General features: G+C 38.9%; 3 protein-coding genes across 13 annotated transcripts in view; 1 reads left to right on the top strand and 2 right to left on the bottom strand.

Moving 5' to 3' along the window:
- The first annotated feature begins 97 nt into the window (after positions 1 to 97).
- tmem138 (transmembrane protein 138) lies at positions 98 to 4,021 on the top strand. Of its 3 annotated transcripts, none has more exons than XM_058407467.1 (6): positions 98 to 251; positions 1,085 to 1,176; positions 1,265 to 1,622; positions 1,754 to 1,925; positions 2,758 to 2,833; positions 3,109 to 4,021. In XM_058407467.1, the coding sequence occupies exons 3-6, from the start codon at positions 1,495 to 1,497 to the stop codon at positions 3,219 to 3,221; spliced, it is 489 nt and encodes a 162-aa protein (XP_058263450.1). In that variant the 5' UTR covers positions 98 to 251; positions 1,085 to 1,176; positions 1,265 to 1,494; the 3' UTR covers positions 3,222 to 4,021. The 3 variants fall into 3 exon arrangements, with proteins under 3 accessions (XP_058263450.1, XP_058263448.1, XP_058263449.1); XM_058407465.1 differs by having other exon boundaries at positions 1,079 to 1,176; XM_058407466.1 differs by having other exon boundaries at positions 98 to 267; positions 1,079 to 1,176.
- A 2,812-nt stretch (positions 4,022 to 6,833) lies between these two features.
- tmem258 (transmembrane protein 258) lies at positions 6,834 to 8,928 on the bottom strand. Its single transcript, XM_058408662.1, has 4 exons — positions 8,784 to 8,928; positions 7,476 to 7,585; positions 7,214 to 7,342; positions 6,834 to 6,991 (listed from the first exon to the last, which is right to left on the bottom strand). The coding sequence occupies exons 1-3, from the start codon at positions 8,784 to 8,786 to the stop codon at positions 7,216 to 7,218; spliced, it is 240 nt and encodes a 79-aa protein (XP_058264645.1). The 5' UTR covers positions 8,787 to 8,928; the 3' UTR covers positions 6,834 to 6,991; positions 7,214 to 7,215.
- A 1,464-nt stretch (positions 8,929 to 10,392) lies between these two features.
- Positions 10,393 to 13,645, bottom strand: part of LOC131365060 (AP-3 complex subunit beta-2) — a 44,098-nt gene continuing 40,845 nt past the window's right edge. For 6 of the 9 annotated variants that reach the window (XM_058408656.1, XM_058408657.1, XM_058408658.1 and 3 more), the window contains 2 exons: positions 12,441 to 12,579; positions 10,393 to 12,263 (listed from right to left, as the gene is read on the bottom strand). In XM_058408656.1, the coding sequence (XP_058264639.1) occupies positions 12,077 to 12,263; positions 12,441 to 12,579 (326 nt within the window). In that variant the 3' untranslated portion in view covers positions 10,393 to 12,076. The remainder of the gene's footprint in view (positions 12,264 to 12,440; positions 12,580 to 13,645) is intronic. The other 3 variants (XM_058408659.1, XM_058408661.1, XM_058408653.1) reach the window with 1 other exon arrangement.

Raw genomic sequence — 13,645 nt, 5'->3', positions numbered from 1 at the left:
ACCTATCAAATCTGTGAAATTGGTCTGAATCAAATGAATTGCGGAATCGACTCCGAAGTGTTGACTCCAGCTCCAGTGCATGGTAACGGAGAAACGACTCTTCTTTTGGATCGCCGTAATTGTCAGGCTTTACGGTAAACGTTGCTATGGGAGACGTGGTGGTTTCTTGGTTCACATGGACGCTTTTTTACCGCGTTAGACTGTAATGAGTTCGGGTCAGAGTGACCATCCTGTCTCAAAACCAGCACCAGGTAAACTGAATATAAGGTACTGTATGAGTTTTATTCCAGTAGCTAGAGTAGAAGCTAACTTTAAACCGTCCTTTTGGGGCTAGCTAACCAGTTAGCTGTTTCGGTAAGTTAACGGTGTTATGATTAAACACATCTTTGTTTTAATACGTGATGCTACGCGTAGATTGTTATGATCATTTGCACCTGAAATTTAGTCCAGGGATTTTTAAGGTATTAGTGAGCTAATTAAAGCTTAGTCGTGGTGCACGTGATGTAGACACATATCATCATCATCATCATCATCAACAACAACAACAACAACAGCATTTATCCCGCTGCGAGGTGTTAATCCAGTTCCCTTTGTCTCCACGTGTTTGAGTCAAACCCAGTTGTGCTGTAGATCTGAGATGTGACCTGTTTATCAGTGTCATTGTTTCTAAAGCATTGCCATGTGTGTGGAAGTAGGAGTCAGGTACAGATTAGAAGGGACACACAAGATGTCTGAGTGAAATTAAATCTTAATCCTCAGCGAGACCTTTTTTTGCACCTGCCATGTGCAACAGACTTTGTCCTTAACACACTGAATAACAAAGATTGTGACTGGCTGTGCCGCATTAGTGATCAGTGAAGAGACTAATCTTAGATACATCATGGTTTCCTCTCCATCTCCTACCTTACATAGATTACCAGTATGTCACAGTTGATCACCATCTTTGCAAACAGCTAGGGAATTAGTTCCCACAACGAGTAGCACATCCTTTAAATAGTGATATATTGATTGGTGAATTGTGATACTTCTATTTTATTCTGTTTTCATTTCTAACCCCATTCTGCCTCGTTTCTTCGAGGTGAAGCCAAGGATGTGTCCCTGATACTTTACATCACGTCTTCCTGCACCCGGATTACTCACAGATAAATTTGGACTAAATCAAATATGACTGAATGGGTGAGCATAGTGTGCACATGATTTGATAATCTCTAAAATAATCAGAAAGAGCTGGTTTAAATCCCTTTTTGTTTTCCCTCACTTTTAGATTTTCTCTGCAGTTAAAACATTCAGCTGGACAAGGAATGGCTGAAGAAAAAACTCTTACATCACCTTCTCTAAAATCTACTGAGCATCTTTAGACGCAAGTGTCTGCACTGTTTGAGTTTTGTAGCTTTGTTTGCTTTTATGTTGCATCTGCAAGAAGCAGAACTACACTCGACTACACGCTAAAGTACAAGCTAGAAATCCCTGTGTGAGGCAGCATTGAACTCAGCGATGCTCCAGACCAATAACTACTCGTTGGTGCTGCTGATCCAGCTTTCTCTTCTGGCCTTTGACCTGTTTGTCAACTCGTTCAGCGAGCTGCTGAGGGCAGCTCCAGTCATCCAGCTTGTGCTGTTCATGTGAGTAGTGACAAAGTCCAGACCAGAAATGTGTTGATTCAGATGTATTAAAAATAAACATTTCAGTTAATTTTTAATAGAGGAGTTTGGTGTCATCTTAATGCATCTTGATTTTTGCATTCCTACTGCAGAATCCAGGACATCGCCATCCTCTTCAATGTCATCATCATCCTACTGATGATGTTCAACACGTATGTGTTCCAGGTGGGACTTCTGTCTCTGCTGCTGGAGAGGTTTAGAGCGCTGCTCATCCTGTCTGCAGTCTACCTCACACTCAGCATCTGCCTTCACTGCTGGCTCATGGTGCGTTCTGTGCTCTCTCTTCCTGAGACTGTACAAAATGTTTGAAATGACTGTTGAACCAGCGGCTGCTTAGGTTACTGTGTGTGTGTGTGTGTGTGTTTGTGGTTTTACCATGTGATGTGTTCCATCCCATCCTGCCTCACACCCACTGTTCTCAGGGTAGGCTCCAGATCCACAGCAATCACAGTCATGTGCTTTTTAAACATGCCATTGCAGATTTGGTCTCATTTTTACATTAGTGAGATCAGACACTAATGTTGTAAGAGTGAGGAGGTCTGGGGTGGAGTCGGTGTTCAGTGGGGTTGAGTCAGACTCAGGGTTCTGTGCAGGACACTCGAGTTCTTCCACTCCAACCTTAACACACCATGTCTTCCTGGAGCTGCTTTGCGCACAGGGGCATCGTCATGCTGGGACAGGGTTTGGGAAATTAATACATATGACCATCTTTTGGCCAAATATTGGCTGTGTATTGAGATGATTTTGTGATAGTTTAATCTCCATTCAAATAACTCTGTGACTTTGTAATGGTAATTGGTTGCACCATATCTAATTTTGGGGCTTCAATGCAACAAGGATGAAATACTTATGCAATCACAACATATACATGTTTTATTTGTGTAAATAGTTTTCATGATTATATTCACACACACCTCCATTATTGACCTTATAATCAAATGAAAACCATTTTAGTTCAATAACTCTACAAAATGTTGAAATTTGATCCTGCAGTATATCTGACATTCATATAAATAGCTGCAAATACAAATGAACAGTATTTCATACCTACGCTTATTATTGTAATGAAAAACAGAAATCTTTTTTTATTTCACAGAATCTGAGGTGGATGGAGTCGAATCGTTTTGTCTGGACGGACGGCTTGCAGGTGCTCTTTGTGTTCCAGAGACTAGGTAACCGTCATACAAAAGGCAAACTGAGTCACAACTGAATTTTACTGAAATTATTAGTTTGTAAGTGCTCAAATTCACGAATTGTGTAATGGTGCAGTCATATGTCTTGACATTTAATGTCATTTTTTCACATTCTCAAATAAATAAATAAATAAATAAATAAATAAATAAATATATATATATATATATATATATATATATATATATATATATATTTTTTTTTTTTTTTTTTTTTTAAAGGAGGTGACCTAATTTTCTTTTTTTTTCCCTCATAGCTGCAGTTTTGTATTACTACTTGTACAAGCGCAGCACAGAGTACCTTGGAGATCCGAGACTGTACGAGGATTGTGCCTGGCTGCGGGATGCTTTTGCTCGAGCTCGGTTGTAATCATGGCCCAAGAAACAGCATAGATGTACAGCAGGATCATGACAGAGAGAGAGAGAGAGAGAGAGAGAGAGAGAGAGAGAGAGAGAGAGCGCAGACTGGTTCTGTAAAACACACTGAAAGAGTGGAGAAAAACAAAAGTGCTGTACCAGTACAGTACAGTGGCAGAACTACCAGACAGAGACTCTTCAAACAAGAAGCACACCAAATAAAGATAATCTACGCATTTTCTAAATACCTATATATTTTTTCAAACATAATGTATAAATTACTTTCATTTTTTTAACGCCATCTGATATTTTGAATATCGATGCTGCACCAAATAACAGGTAAATGTTAGTAAATGTTGTAAATGTAGTAAATGTTGACTATTTGCACTGGTCTCCCAGTCCTGAGTGATGTGTGTATGTGATATTCTATTGTAGGAAGAATTTTTTTTATAAGATTTTGTATTGTGTTTGTTTCCTGAGAAGAATAATGATTAGATAAATGGTTGACCAAAGATCGAGTGTGTTTTTTAGTGAAATTGATTCCACTGATGTAATTTTATTATTTTTTTAGGTTTAATCTTCTACATGTTCATCATCTTTTTAAATTCTTTTGGAAAATGGAATTAATATCCACCAGCTAGATTCACAGCAAGATTCCTTCTGGTTATCAGCATTTTCAAAGTGCCTTTCTATTAATCATTATGTACATGTACAGTCAGGGTATTACAACTGCTTAGTAATATTGCCACATGGTCAGTGGACGGTTTTATTGATAGCACATTGACCCATAGGTCTTCGTGTCTGTAATATTATAAAATTACATTTTCGTAATAAATATTTGATTTTACAGTACCTTAGTTGTCTCTGATTATTCTCAGCACTGTAGGTATAATGCAAAATAATTCCCCAATGAACTATAGGATCATAGTTTAAAACACTTATTCCTAAACTAGGGATCAAGAGTTTTAGTTTAGAAAACAGAGGATTGTTAGAAACACTGCTCAAACTTTGAAGATGATTTTGCTGTTTTCAGCCTTTTCACTCTCCTGACATACACTATATTGCTAAAAGTTTTGGGACGTCTGTTTTTACATGCACATGAATTTCAATGACATTCCATTCTTAATCCTTAGAGTATAATATGCAGTTAGCCCACCCGTTGCAGCTATAACAGCTTCAACTCTTATGGGAAGGCTTTTCACAAGGTTTAGGAGTGTGTTTATGGGAATTTTGACCATTCCTATAGAAATGCATTTGTGAGGTCAGGCACTGATGTTGGATGAGAAGGCCTGACTCTAATTCATCCCAAAGATGTTATATCGGGTTGAGGTCAGGACTCTGTGCAGGCCAGTCAAGTTCATCCATGTCTTTATGGACCTTGCTTTGTGCACTCATGCACAGTCATGTTAGAACAGGAAGGAGCCATTCCTAAACTGTTCCCACAAAGTTAGAAGCATGGAATTGTCCAAAATGTTGGTGGGCTGACACATTAAGAGTTCCTTTCACTGGAACTAAGGGGCCAAACCCAACCCCAGAAGAACACAATGCAGTCAGACAAGTACTGTTCTCTTGGCAACCGTCAAACCCAGACTTGTCTATCAGACTTCCAGACAGAGAAGTGTGATTGGTCTCTCCAGAGAACATGTGTCCACTGCCAGCATGCTTTCCACCACTGCATCCGACACTTTGCATTGCATTTGGTGATGTGAAGCTTGGATACAGCTGCTCAGCCATGAAAACCCATGAGACTGTGTGTCTCAGCATGTGCTGAACCTGCTCTGTGATTTTACGTGGTCTACCACTTTGTGGCTGAGTTGCTGTTCCGCTTCCACTTTGTTATAATATCACTACAGTTGACCGTGGAATATATAGTAGTGAGGAAATTTCACTAATGGATTTATTGCACAGGTGACAACCTATCATGGTACAATGCTTGAATTCACTGAGCTCCTGAGAGTGACCCATTCTTTCACAAATGTTTGTAGAAGCAGTCTGCATGCCTAGGTGCTTGGTTTGATACACCTTTGGCCATGGACGTGATTGGAACACCTGAATTCAGTGACATGGAGGGGTGTCCCAAAACTTCTGGCAATATAGTGTTCTTCACTAACTTTAGGAATTAAGCAAAAGAAACGTACAGGGGGTTTTGTAGCAGACGTCTGGATTTGTTTAGATTAGTAAGTGTTTTTGTTTGTACGGTTATGAGGGTTTTAGATTTGAGATGCAGCTCATGATGGCAATCACAACACCTGCAGAAAACGTCGCTGTGTATTAAATCACTGAGCGTTTTTTTTTTCCAGCTGACTTTTAAAGTTAATGGACAGGGATGTTTTGGTTCTGAGGAACTAAATGTCACATTTTATCTTCTACATGTATATGTATGTCAGATATCAGCCAAGTGTGTGAACAATGCAGCTCAAATTTCTGCTGCTTCTGCACACACACACACACAGTCACGCGTCATGTATAAACCAAGATCCTGTGTTTCAAATCGTGCAGTAACACACCACCCCTGAGGTGGCTTCATTTACTACAACACAACACTTCTCACTAGACTGTTAATCAATGTAGAAAAAGTATTTATTTGCTTTTTAGTCAATAAGTAAAACAGTACAATGTCCAAATGTTACAGTGCTGCATTACAAATCAGGAATAACTAAAAAATTTTTTTAGGTTGTTGAGGCTTGGGGTTGCAGGTTGTTTACCCCAAAACTTTGAGAACCCACAAGTTAAAGGCTTACCAATAAACATTCACACGTTACAAAAAGGACTACAGATTATTGCCCTGAGAGATTGGTACTGAGGTCCTGACAGACTGCTCTATTCTTATCCATGAGATTACAACAGGATTGGAGATTTAGGCACCACAGACAACCTGCCAGGCAGACATATACTCAGCTCTAGAAATATTGTCACCCTTGGTAAAAAGGTCCAGAGAGCAGGTTTCAGGATCACTGATAACTCAGTGCATGTTTGATGTCTTTATTTGAATTATAAGGTGGTTCATTTTCATCAAAATAGTTTAGTATTCCCTGGCTTTAATTTGTGTGCAAATGTTCAAATTCAGTCATACAATAGTCTAGTGGTGAAAATGTATTTTAATGGCAGCACAATCTATTACAAATTCAGATTACATTTTTAAAAAACCCTACATCACTGAGTCAGAACACTGCTCGCTGGTAAGTAATGTCTGATGAAGATTTGTTCTGAAAGTTTTATTCTGAATTTCAGGAATTGAATCTGAAATGACGACAGCTTTCACATTTCTAATTTTTTTTTATACAAATCTGCTCTGTTTCAGATTAAACTGTGAGTGTGAAAGACCCCTACAACAGGTGGAGTCTTCAGGAGTTAGGTGCTCATGATCATGTCAAAATCCAATGCAACCCAAATGTCCCCAAGATTATTAGACATTACAAAAAAAAAAAACCTCTGGCTGTCATTCCCATTAGTGATATAGGTACATACGTAAGAGACTTCCTGGTTAATCAACAGTTAAATAAAATTAATAAATGAAAACACCACATTGTTCCATATGATATTCTGCAATAATTGATCAAAACTAGTACAACTACTTCAAACTACTTTAATAAAAAAAAAAAAAAAAAAAAAAAAGACACACAAATAACATTTGTACAAAATCTTTATTGGTGAATTCAAACCAGGAGTGCAAAGTCCAATTTGCAACCCTTGTGTGTGTGTGTGTGTGTGTGTGTGTGTGTGTGACATCTATAAGCACTAAAGTAAAGCAGAGCCGTTGGAATGTTCTTGACAATCTGCAACCTAAAGCACAGAAGTAAAGCAGATTCTATAAGATATACAGGATAAATAAAGCATTTTTCTGCAACACTATCATCACTAAGCTTCAAATAGTACAAGTATTTTAGCCTTCATATTTGGACACTTGAGTAGCCTATGGAAAGTAAACAGATCGTGCTGTCCCACTACCAAAAGCTGCAACTAACAAACAGCGACACACATTCAGTATTACGATAAAATCCTCACCATCACACATAGATTCCAACCCAAAGCAGCAGGAAGAGAACACCGAAGCCCATGAATAGTGATGCGACCAGTGAGATGAGCAGCTCCTTGTATACGTCTCGTGTGTATTTTGTGGACGTTACCTCGTAGCTGGAGCAGATAGGGTTAAGGACACAAACAGCCAAACAAGTGGTGCAAAAACTAGACTATTTCTTGTCTTCTACATTGTGCATTAATGGAAAAAGCAAATATTTCACCAGGATTTTAATGCTGTGAAGGATACACAAAGAACCAAGCTGTGAAGAACATTCCAATGGCGAGCAGCACCACGGTGAGGTGAGGAAACACAGCCGGGTTCACAGGACTCGTGTATCTGGTCATTGCCTCCAGCTCCTGCACAGAGGAAAGCACAAATCAGCAGTGTATACACAGACACACACACACACGGTTGTGCAGATAGATTTTATGATCATTTCCCCCTTTATCACTACAAACCTGTATGCATTTGGCTGGTCATTTCATACCATGATATTTCTACTTTATCATACAGTGAACATTTTTATTCAGGACACGCTAACCAGCATGTCCTGCAGTACACAACATAGTTTTATGTTTAAACACATAGCATATACACACAGCCATAACATTAAAACCACTGACAGGTGAATTGAATAACATTGATTACATCATTCCAGTGGCACCCATCAAGAGGCAAGTGCACAGTCCGTTCTCAAAGCAGAAAAATGGGCAAGTATAAGGATCCGGGTGACTTTGACTAGATCAGAGCATCTCTGAAACAGCAGGCCTCATGGCCTGTATGCAGTGGTTACCTACAAAAAAGGTGATCCAAGAAAGGACAACTAGTGAAGCACTGATGGTGACCTGGTCTGATGAAAAATCACATTTTCTTCAGGATGCACTATGGGAAGAAGGCAAGCTGGTGGAAGCAGTGTGATGCTCTGAGCAATGTTCTACAGGGAAATCGTGGGTCCTGGTGTCCATGTGGATGTTACTTTGACACAAAGCTCCTACCTAAACATTTCTGCAGACCAAGTACACCCCTTCATGGCAACTGTACTCCCTAATGTCAGTGTCCTCTTTCAGCAGGATGAAGCTCACTGCCACACTGCATACATTGTTCAGGAATGGTTTCAGGAACATGACCAAGAGTTTAAGGTGTTGATCTGGCCTCAAAATTCCAGCTCTCAATCCAATCAAGTATGAAGGCCTTAACTTACAGGACTAAAAGTATCTGCTGCTAATGTCCTGGAGTCAGACACCACAGATTCAAGTTATTTTAGATTTTATGACTGAACGGTGTGTGTGTGTGAAATTATACAAAGCTTAAGCTCATCTACCAGGTCAGCCATTAAACTCGTCACTATATCCCTCGGTGTATCAGCTACAGTCAAATCAATGTAGTGAGAATCAGACACACGGTTAGCCTGGAAGACGTTAGCTACGTCTGCGTGCACAGCTAGCAATAATGCACCAGTCATGTCCCAAATTAAGACAGAATAAGGCTAACTCTTTCCATTAAAAATCACAGAAAAAATGTTTTAGATTATTTCTTATTACACGCAAAACTCACCATGTTGACGGTTAGTAGCAATTCACCCAAACCGGAAAAGCAGACAGAAAAGCCACGTATGTGAAGACGCCAACTCTCGCGAGATCTCCAGAACGACTGACGCTCGTAAGGCTTTTCAAATTAAAAATCTCTCTCACATGGAAAATGATTTATTTATTTTTTGTCCTTGGCCGTTTCATGATCAGGAAGCCTATCACATTGAAATGAATTTTATTATTATTATTAGTAGTATTTGCTGTTGGTGCACAGCCCTAGTAAATATACAATATGGTCAAAAGTATGTGGACACCGGACCATTACCCTCACAATGTGGTTCTTCCTGCAAATGTTGCCATAAAGTTTTCAGCACACAATTGTGTAGAATGTCTTTGTGTGCTGTAGCACTACAGTGTCCCTTCACTGGAACTAAGAGTCCAAACCTGTTCCAGCATGATACAAAATGCACAAAGCAGCTCTAAGACATCACAGCGTCTGATCTCACTAATGCTCTTGTAGTTGAATGATCACAAATCCCCACAGCCACAATCCAACATCTAGTGAAAAGCTTTTCCAGAAGAGTGGAGCTTATTATAATAGTAAAAAGGAACTAAATCTGGAATGGGATGTTCAATGAGTACATATGGGTGTGATGGCCAGGTGTCCACATACTGTATATTTAACTGCCCTACACATTATATAAGAAACAGCAAAGCAAGCTTTGTATCATAATTATAAGTTATATAAAGTAATGAGCAAAAGTCAGACATCAATGTTTTTAATCAAATGTCCTTTCAGTAATTTATATTAATTATTTGATGGTAAACAATAATGATCAGGAAATGTACAGTCCATTAATTGCACTTTCAGGCAAGCAGCCATGCAGTCATACTTATTTATGGAGATCAATATTACAATTCAATATTCATATAACATTGCTGGTTTCAGTGTTTTTACTGTTGGGTGCCTGAGTGAATTTCTTTTAAATACTTTCCCAAGTACATCACGTTGTTTTGTTTGCAAACCAAATGCCAGTCTCTGACATTTACACAGTACTGTACATTTTAATATAAATTGTACAGATCAAGCAATCTGATAAGCTACACATTATTATTATTATTATTATTTGAATATTTAATACAGACAATGTGTTGTAGGCTTTAATTGTTTTTAATTCTCCTCCACTGATTGATGGAGGCGTCTGTCCATCTGAGATTCCCAGCACAATTTCTGGTGGTGAACTGTTTGCAGGATTTATATTAAATGATCGTTGTAACCAGCAGTTGAACTGATTCGATTATGGAATTGAAGAAAACATGGTCGAGGTCACAGCAAGGCAAAATGTTTGAAATAGATTTTCAATCATTTACTTGTTTGAAATATATTTTACAGTGTATTTCTTCTATCTAAATTCGTAACCAGAAGGACTTGACCTGTGGCAGAGGGCATCCTGGTTCGATTCAAATTGTTTTTTTCAAGTTCTGACTACTTTTTTTTTTTTTTTTACAAAACACTAGATGAAAATCTTCACACTGCTAGTGTAACCTTTTAGCTCTATCAATATAAAAAATATTACAGGTAGAATCGATGGCTTGCTGAACACATATTAAAATGATCCAGACAGCCAAAAACATCTGACTGCATATTTCATTTTTATTGACATTAAAAAACAAACAAATAAATAAAATAAGGAAACCATTTCACATTCACACTGCAGGGACAGGAAGGCTGAATATTGGGTTGTCTAATAATCGTGCAAAAAAAAAAAAGGAATTTGAATTGGAGCCATGTTCCCAAATGAAAAAATGAATGATCATCACATTCCAATCATCGATCATGTGGATTATCAGTGGTCAGATCCACAAGACAAAATGCTCTTCTGTGATACTACAGACACCCGGTGACTGTGCTGGAGATGGATGGATAATAGCAATACTTTTTTTTTTATTGTACCTCTTTGTGAGGTTCTCACAGGGAAGGGAAGAATATTTTAAAAAGACTCAGAATGTTATACTTTTTTACTCATTAAACACCAACAGTTTGGTTTGATTTATTATAACACACTTTGACTTTAAATAGACTTGTTTCAGGCAACTAAAAAGGCTCTGAACAACCAAATAACCTAGACTACAGGCTATAGCTACAGTTTATTACTACTAATGGATTCACATGTCTCCAACATATCCACTTAAATTTAGTCATTAAAAACTCCAAAGCACTGAATGATCATAGTCTTAAGAGCGACAGTAAGCTCGTCAACACAGTACAAGCAATGCTGTTCTTAGAAAGGATAATTAGCTCAATAAGCTACATGATTGACATTAATACCACACAGGATCTTGGAGAATGTTCTATGTTCCATTGATTTCACATGGATTTTCAGTTTGCTATTACTCTAGTCTGAAACTGTTAATGATATTAGCAGGATTTAGTGGATTTATTTTTTTGGATGTTGGAGGCAGCACTCACTACTCACTAATAAGAAAATTACTATATGATTTTTTTTTAATTAAATACCCTGTTTGGTGCAAATATGCAGCAACAGCTCAGGGTTCTTTGTATGTGGCCTGGTCCTAGGTGGGAATGATTGTGTGTGTGTGTGTGTGTGTGTGTACAAGGATAAAGCACTTACTGGAGATTAATGATTGAATGTTGCAGCAGTCTGTTTTGTCAATTATTCTATCCACTCAGCTTTTTAAAATATTTATGAACCAAAAGTATGGAGTGTTTGAAAAGGTTTTTGAAGGCGTTTCTGAAACACATCTATTTGCAGTGTTGAAATCCGATTGTCAATATTCATTGAAAGTGACCCGGAGAAGTAGCCTTAATAAATGTGCCATCGGTAGCAACTTTAACAATCGTCAGAGCTCCATTTCAGACGGTCTGTGTGTAAACAGGGCCATGTACGGGTCGTGTGTTCTCTTCAGCAGGATATCCTAGTCACATCCTGTACCTGGGATTTATACAGTAATTCAGTAAAGATAGATTTTCTGTGCTGCCCATTTGTGTAAAGAAATTAAAAGTAAACACGCACTTTAAATAAACAAATGGTTATTCGGGAATGTTACGTCACGTCATGCAACGTTTCTGCAAATCTAAAGGAGAAAATCAGTAAAGGCAGATGAGAGCACATCGTATACAGAGCATTCACAGGTCTTAATGTGGATCATACTACGATTTCAGCTCTTCAGGGACAGTAATAAGCAATAAGCTTTGTATACTAGGTGCAATATTGTGTAGTACATGACAGACGTTGGTCAAACAATCAGCACAAAGAGTCAAAGCTACACACAGCTACAGGTTTTCGCACTCAGTCGTCACTGCGTCAGGGCATGAAGAATATCCTTCACGAGCATCGTACCAATCACCATCTTCTCACAGTTCACAGTGAGCTGGGCTTCTCCAGCCTCCTTCCTCGCCACGGTGACGAGCACAAGACTGCCGCTGCTCACCGTCTTCCCAGCAAACCTGGACACAGGTGATGGAGGAAGAGGAAGAGGAGGACTGAAGTGAAGCAAAGCAAAGAGCAAAACAGGCCAGGAAATACAGACAGCAGAAAAGTAAAAACAGTATAGAGATGTGAGCAGCACATTGATATACAAAATATAAATTAATCACATTACAATGGGTTTTTTTGCAGCTTTTTCATAAATTGTTTGGCTTTTTCCCCGTATGCCTCACCTGCACTCTTTCTCCGAGCCACACGGTACTCTGCTGAGGTTAGCTGTAGCAGTGACTCTCTCTATAATGATGTGGTCAATCTGACACTTCTCTCCCAGGCTCAGCTTCTCTGAGATTTCATTCATTCCCATCAGCTGACCTGCAGAAGAAGAAATAGGTTCATCAATTCATCCTATACTCAACATCAAGACATTAGAAGTGACAGAGGGTTGATCACTACAGAGGTGTGCTTGCTCAGGAATGGGTTTTAATCCGATGCTGAAAGAATGTTGGAACAACCCTGTAGTTTATTATTTTTTATTCTAACTGACTGCAATGTGGACTCAGTTGTCAAAATATATCATTTAAATCAGACTGGGACAAAGAAGTTGCTGGTGATTAATGAATGACTGAATGAAGGAATACAGTGGCTTAGTGGTTAGCACTGTTGCCTAACAGCAAGAAGGTCCTGGGTTCGACTCCCAAGTTTGAACAGGCAGGGGCCTTTCTGAGTGGAGTTTGCATGTTCTCCCTGTGCCTGTGTGGGTTTACACTGGGTACTCCAGTTTCCTCCCACAGTCCAAAAACATGTACATTAGGTTGATTGGTAATTCTAAATTGCCAATTGTGTGGTTGTTTGTCTATATGTGGCCCTGTGATGGACTGGTGACCTGCCCAGGGTGTACCCCTGCCTTTTGCCCAATGTGTGCTGGGATAGGCTCAAGCAGATCCCTGTGACCCTAATTAGGAATAAAGCGGGTATAGACGATGGATGGAATGATGGAATATGTCTGTTACACTCTCATGGCCTTTCTTCAGTTTCCCTTGAGTTTCATATTTGACCAGTGGCTCCTGCCTGCATTTGGTTTACCTCAGAAGTTAGATTATGTCATTTTCGACCCCTGTGCATTTGAGCTATAAAGTGGGAATAAACCATGACATCTCCATGTTTCTCTTGTGTTAGCAACAAGCTAGGCAGCTAACTGTGATGTATATTTTCGTCCTCAAAACAGTCAGTAAATATTTTTGTATGTTGATTGAGCTAAAGCACTTGTATATTCAGTAAACTCATTTAAAGTTATGGATTGCTATTGTTTGTGCTCTGAGCACAAACCATGTTGCTTTGCATTCTCTGATGAAGTTCCAGAGTGGGACTTTCGACTTATGAGAGCATTTCTTTGGGTACAACCTTTAGTTTGAATCCAATGTTTAAAATAAAAAAAAGT

Source organism: Hemibagrus wyckioides, linkage group LG14 (assembly GCF_019097595.1).
Source record: "Hemibagrus wyckioides isolate EC202008001 linkage group LG14, SWU_Hwy_1.0, whole genome shotgun sequence".
NCBI classification, from domain to species: domain Eukaryota; kingdom Metazoa; phylum Chordata; class Actinopteri; order Siluriformes; family Bagridae; genus Hemibagrus; species Hemibagrus wyckioides.
The sequence above is the reverse complement of the archived record's forward strand: the minus strand, read 5'-3'. Positions and strand labels throughout refer to the sequence as shown.

What these genes read in the sequence shown, in the direction of transcription:
- tmem258 (XM_058408662.1), bottom strand. An exon ending in TTCACAGCTTGGTTCTTTGT is followed by an intron (nt 7,343 to 7,475) that starts GTATCCTTCACA and finishes TATCTGCTCCAG; the next exon opens with CTACGAGGTAACGTCCACAA.
- tmem138 (XM_058407467.1), top strand. Translation starts at nt 1,495, where the DNA reads ATGCTCCAGACCAATAACTACTCGTTGGTGCTGCTGATCCAGCTTTCT. An exon ending in GCCTTCACTGCTGGCTCATG is followed by an intron (nt 1,926 to 2,757) that starts GTGCGTTCTGTG and finishes TTTATTTCACAG; the next exon opens with AATCTGAGGTGGATGGAGTC. An exon ending in CTTTGTGTTCCAGAGACTAG is followed by an intron (nt 2,834 to 3,108) that starts GTAACCGTCATA and finishes TTTCCCTCATAG; the next exon opens with CTGCAGTTTTGTATTACTAC.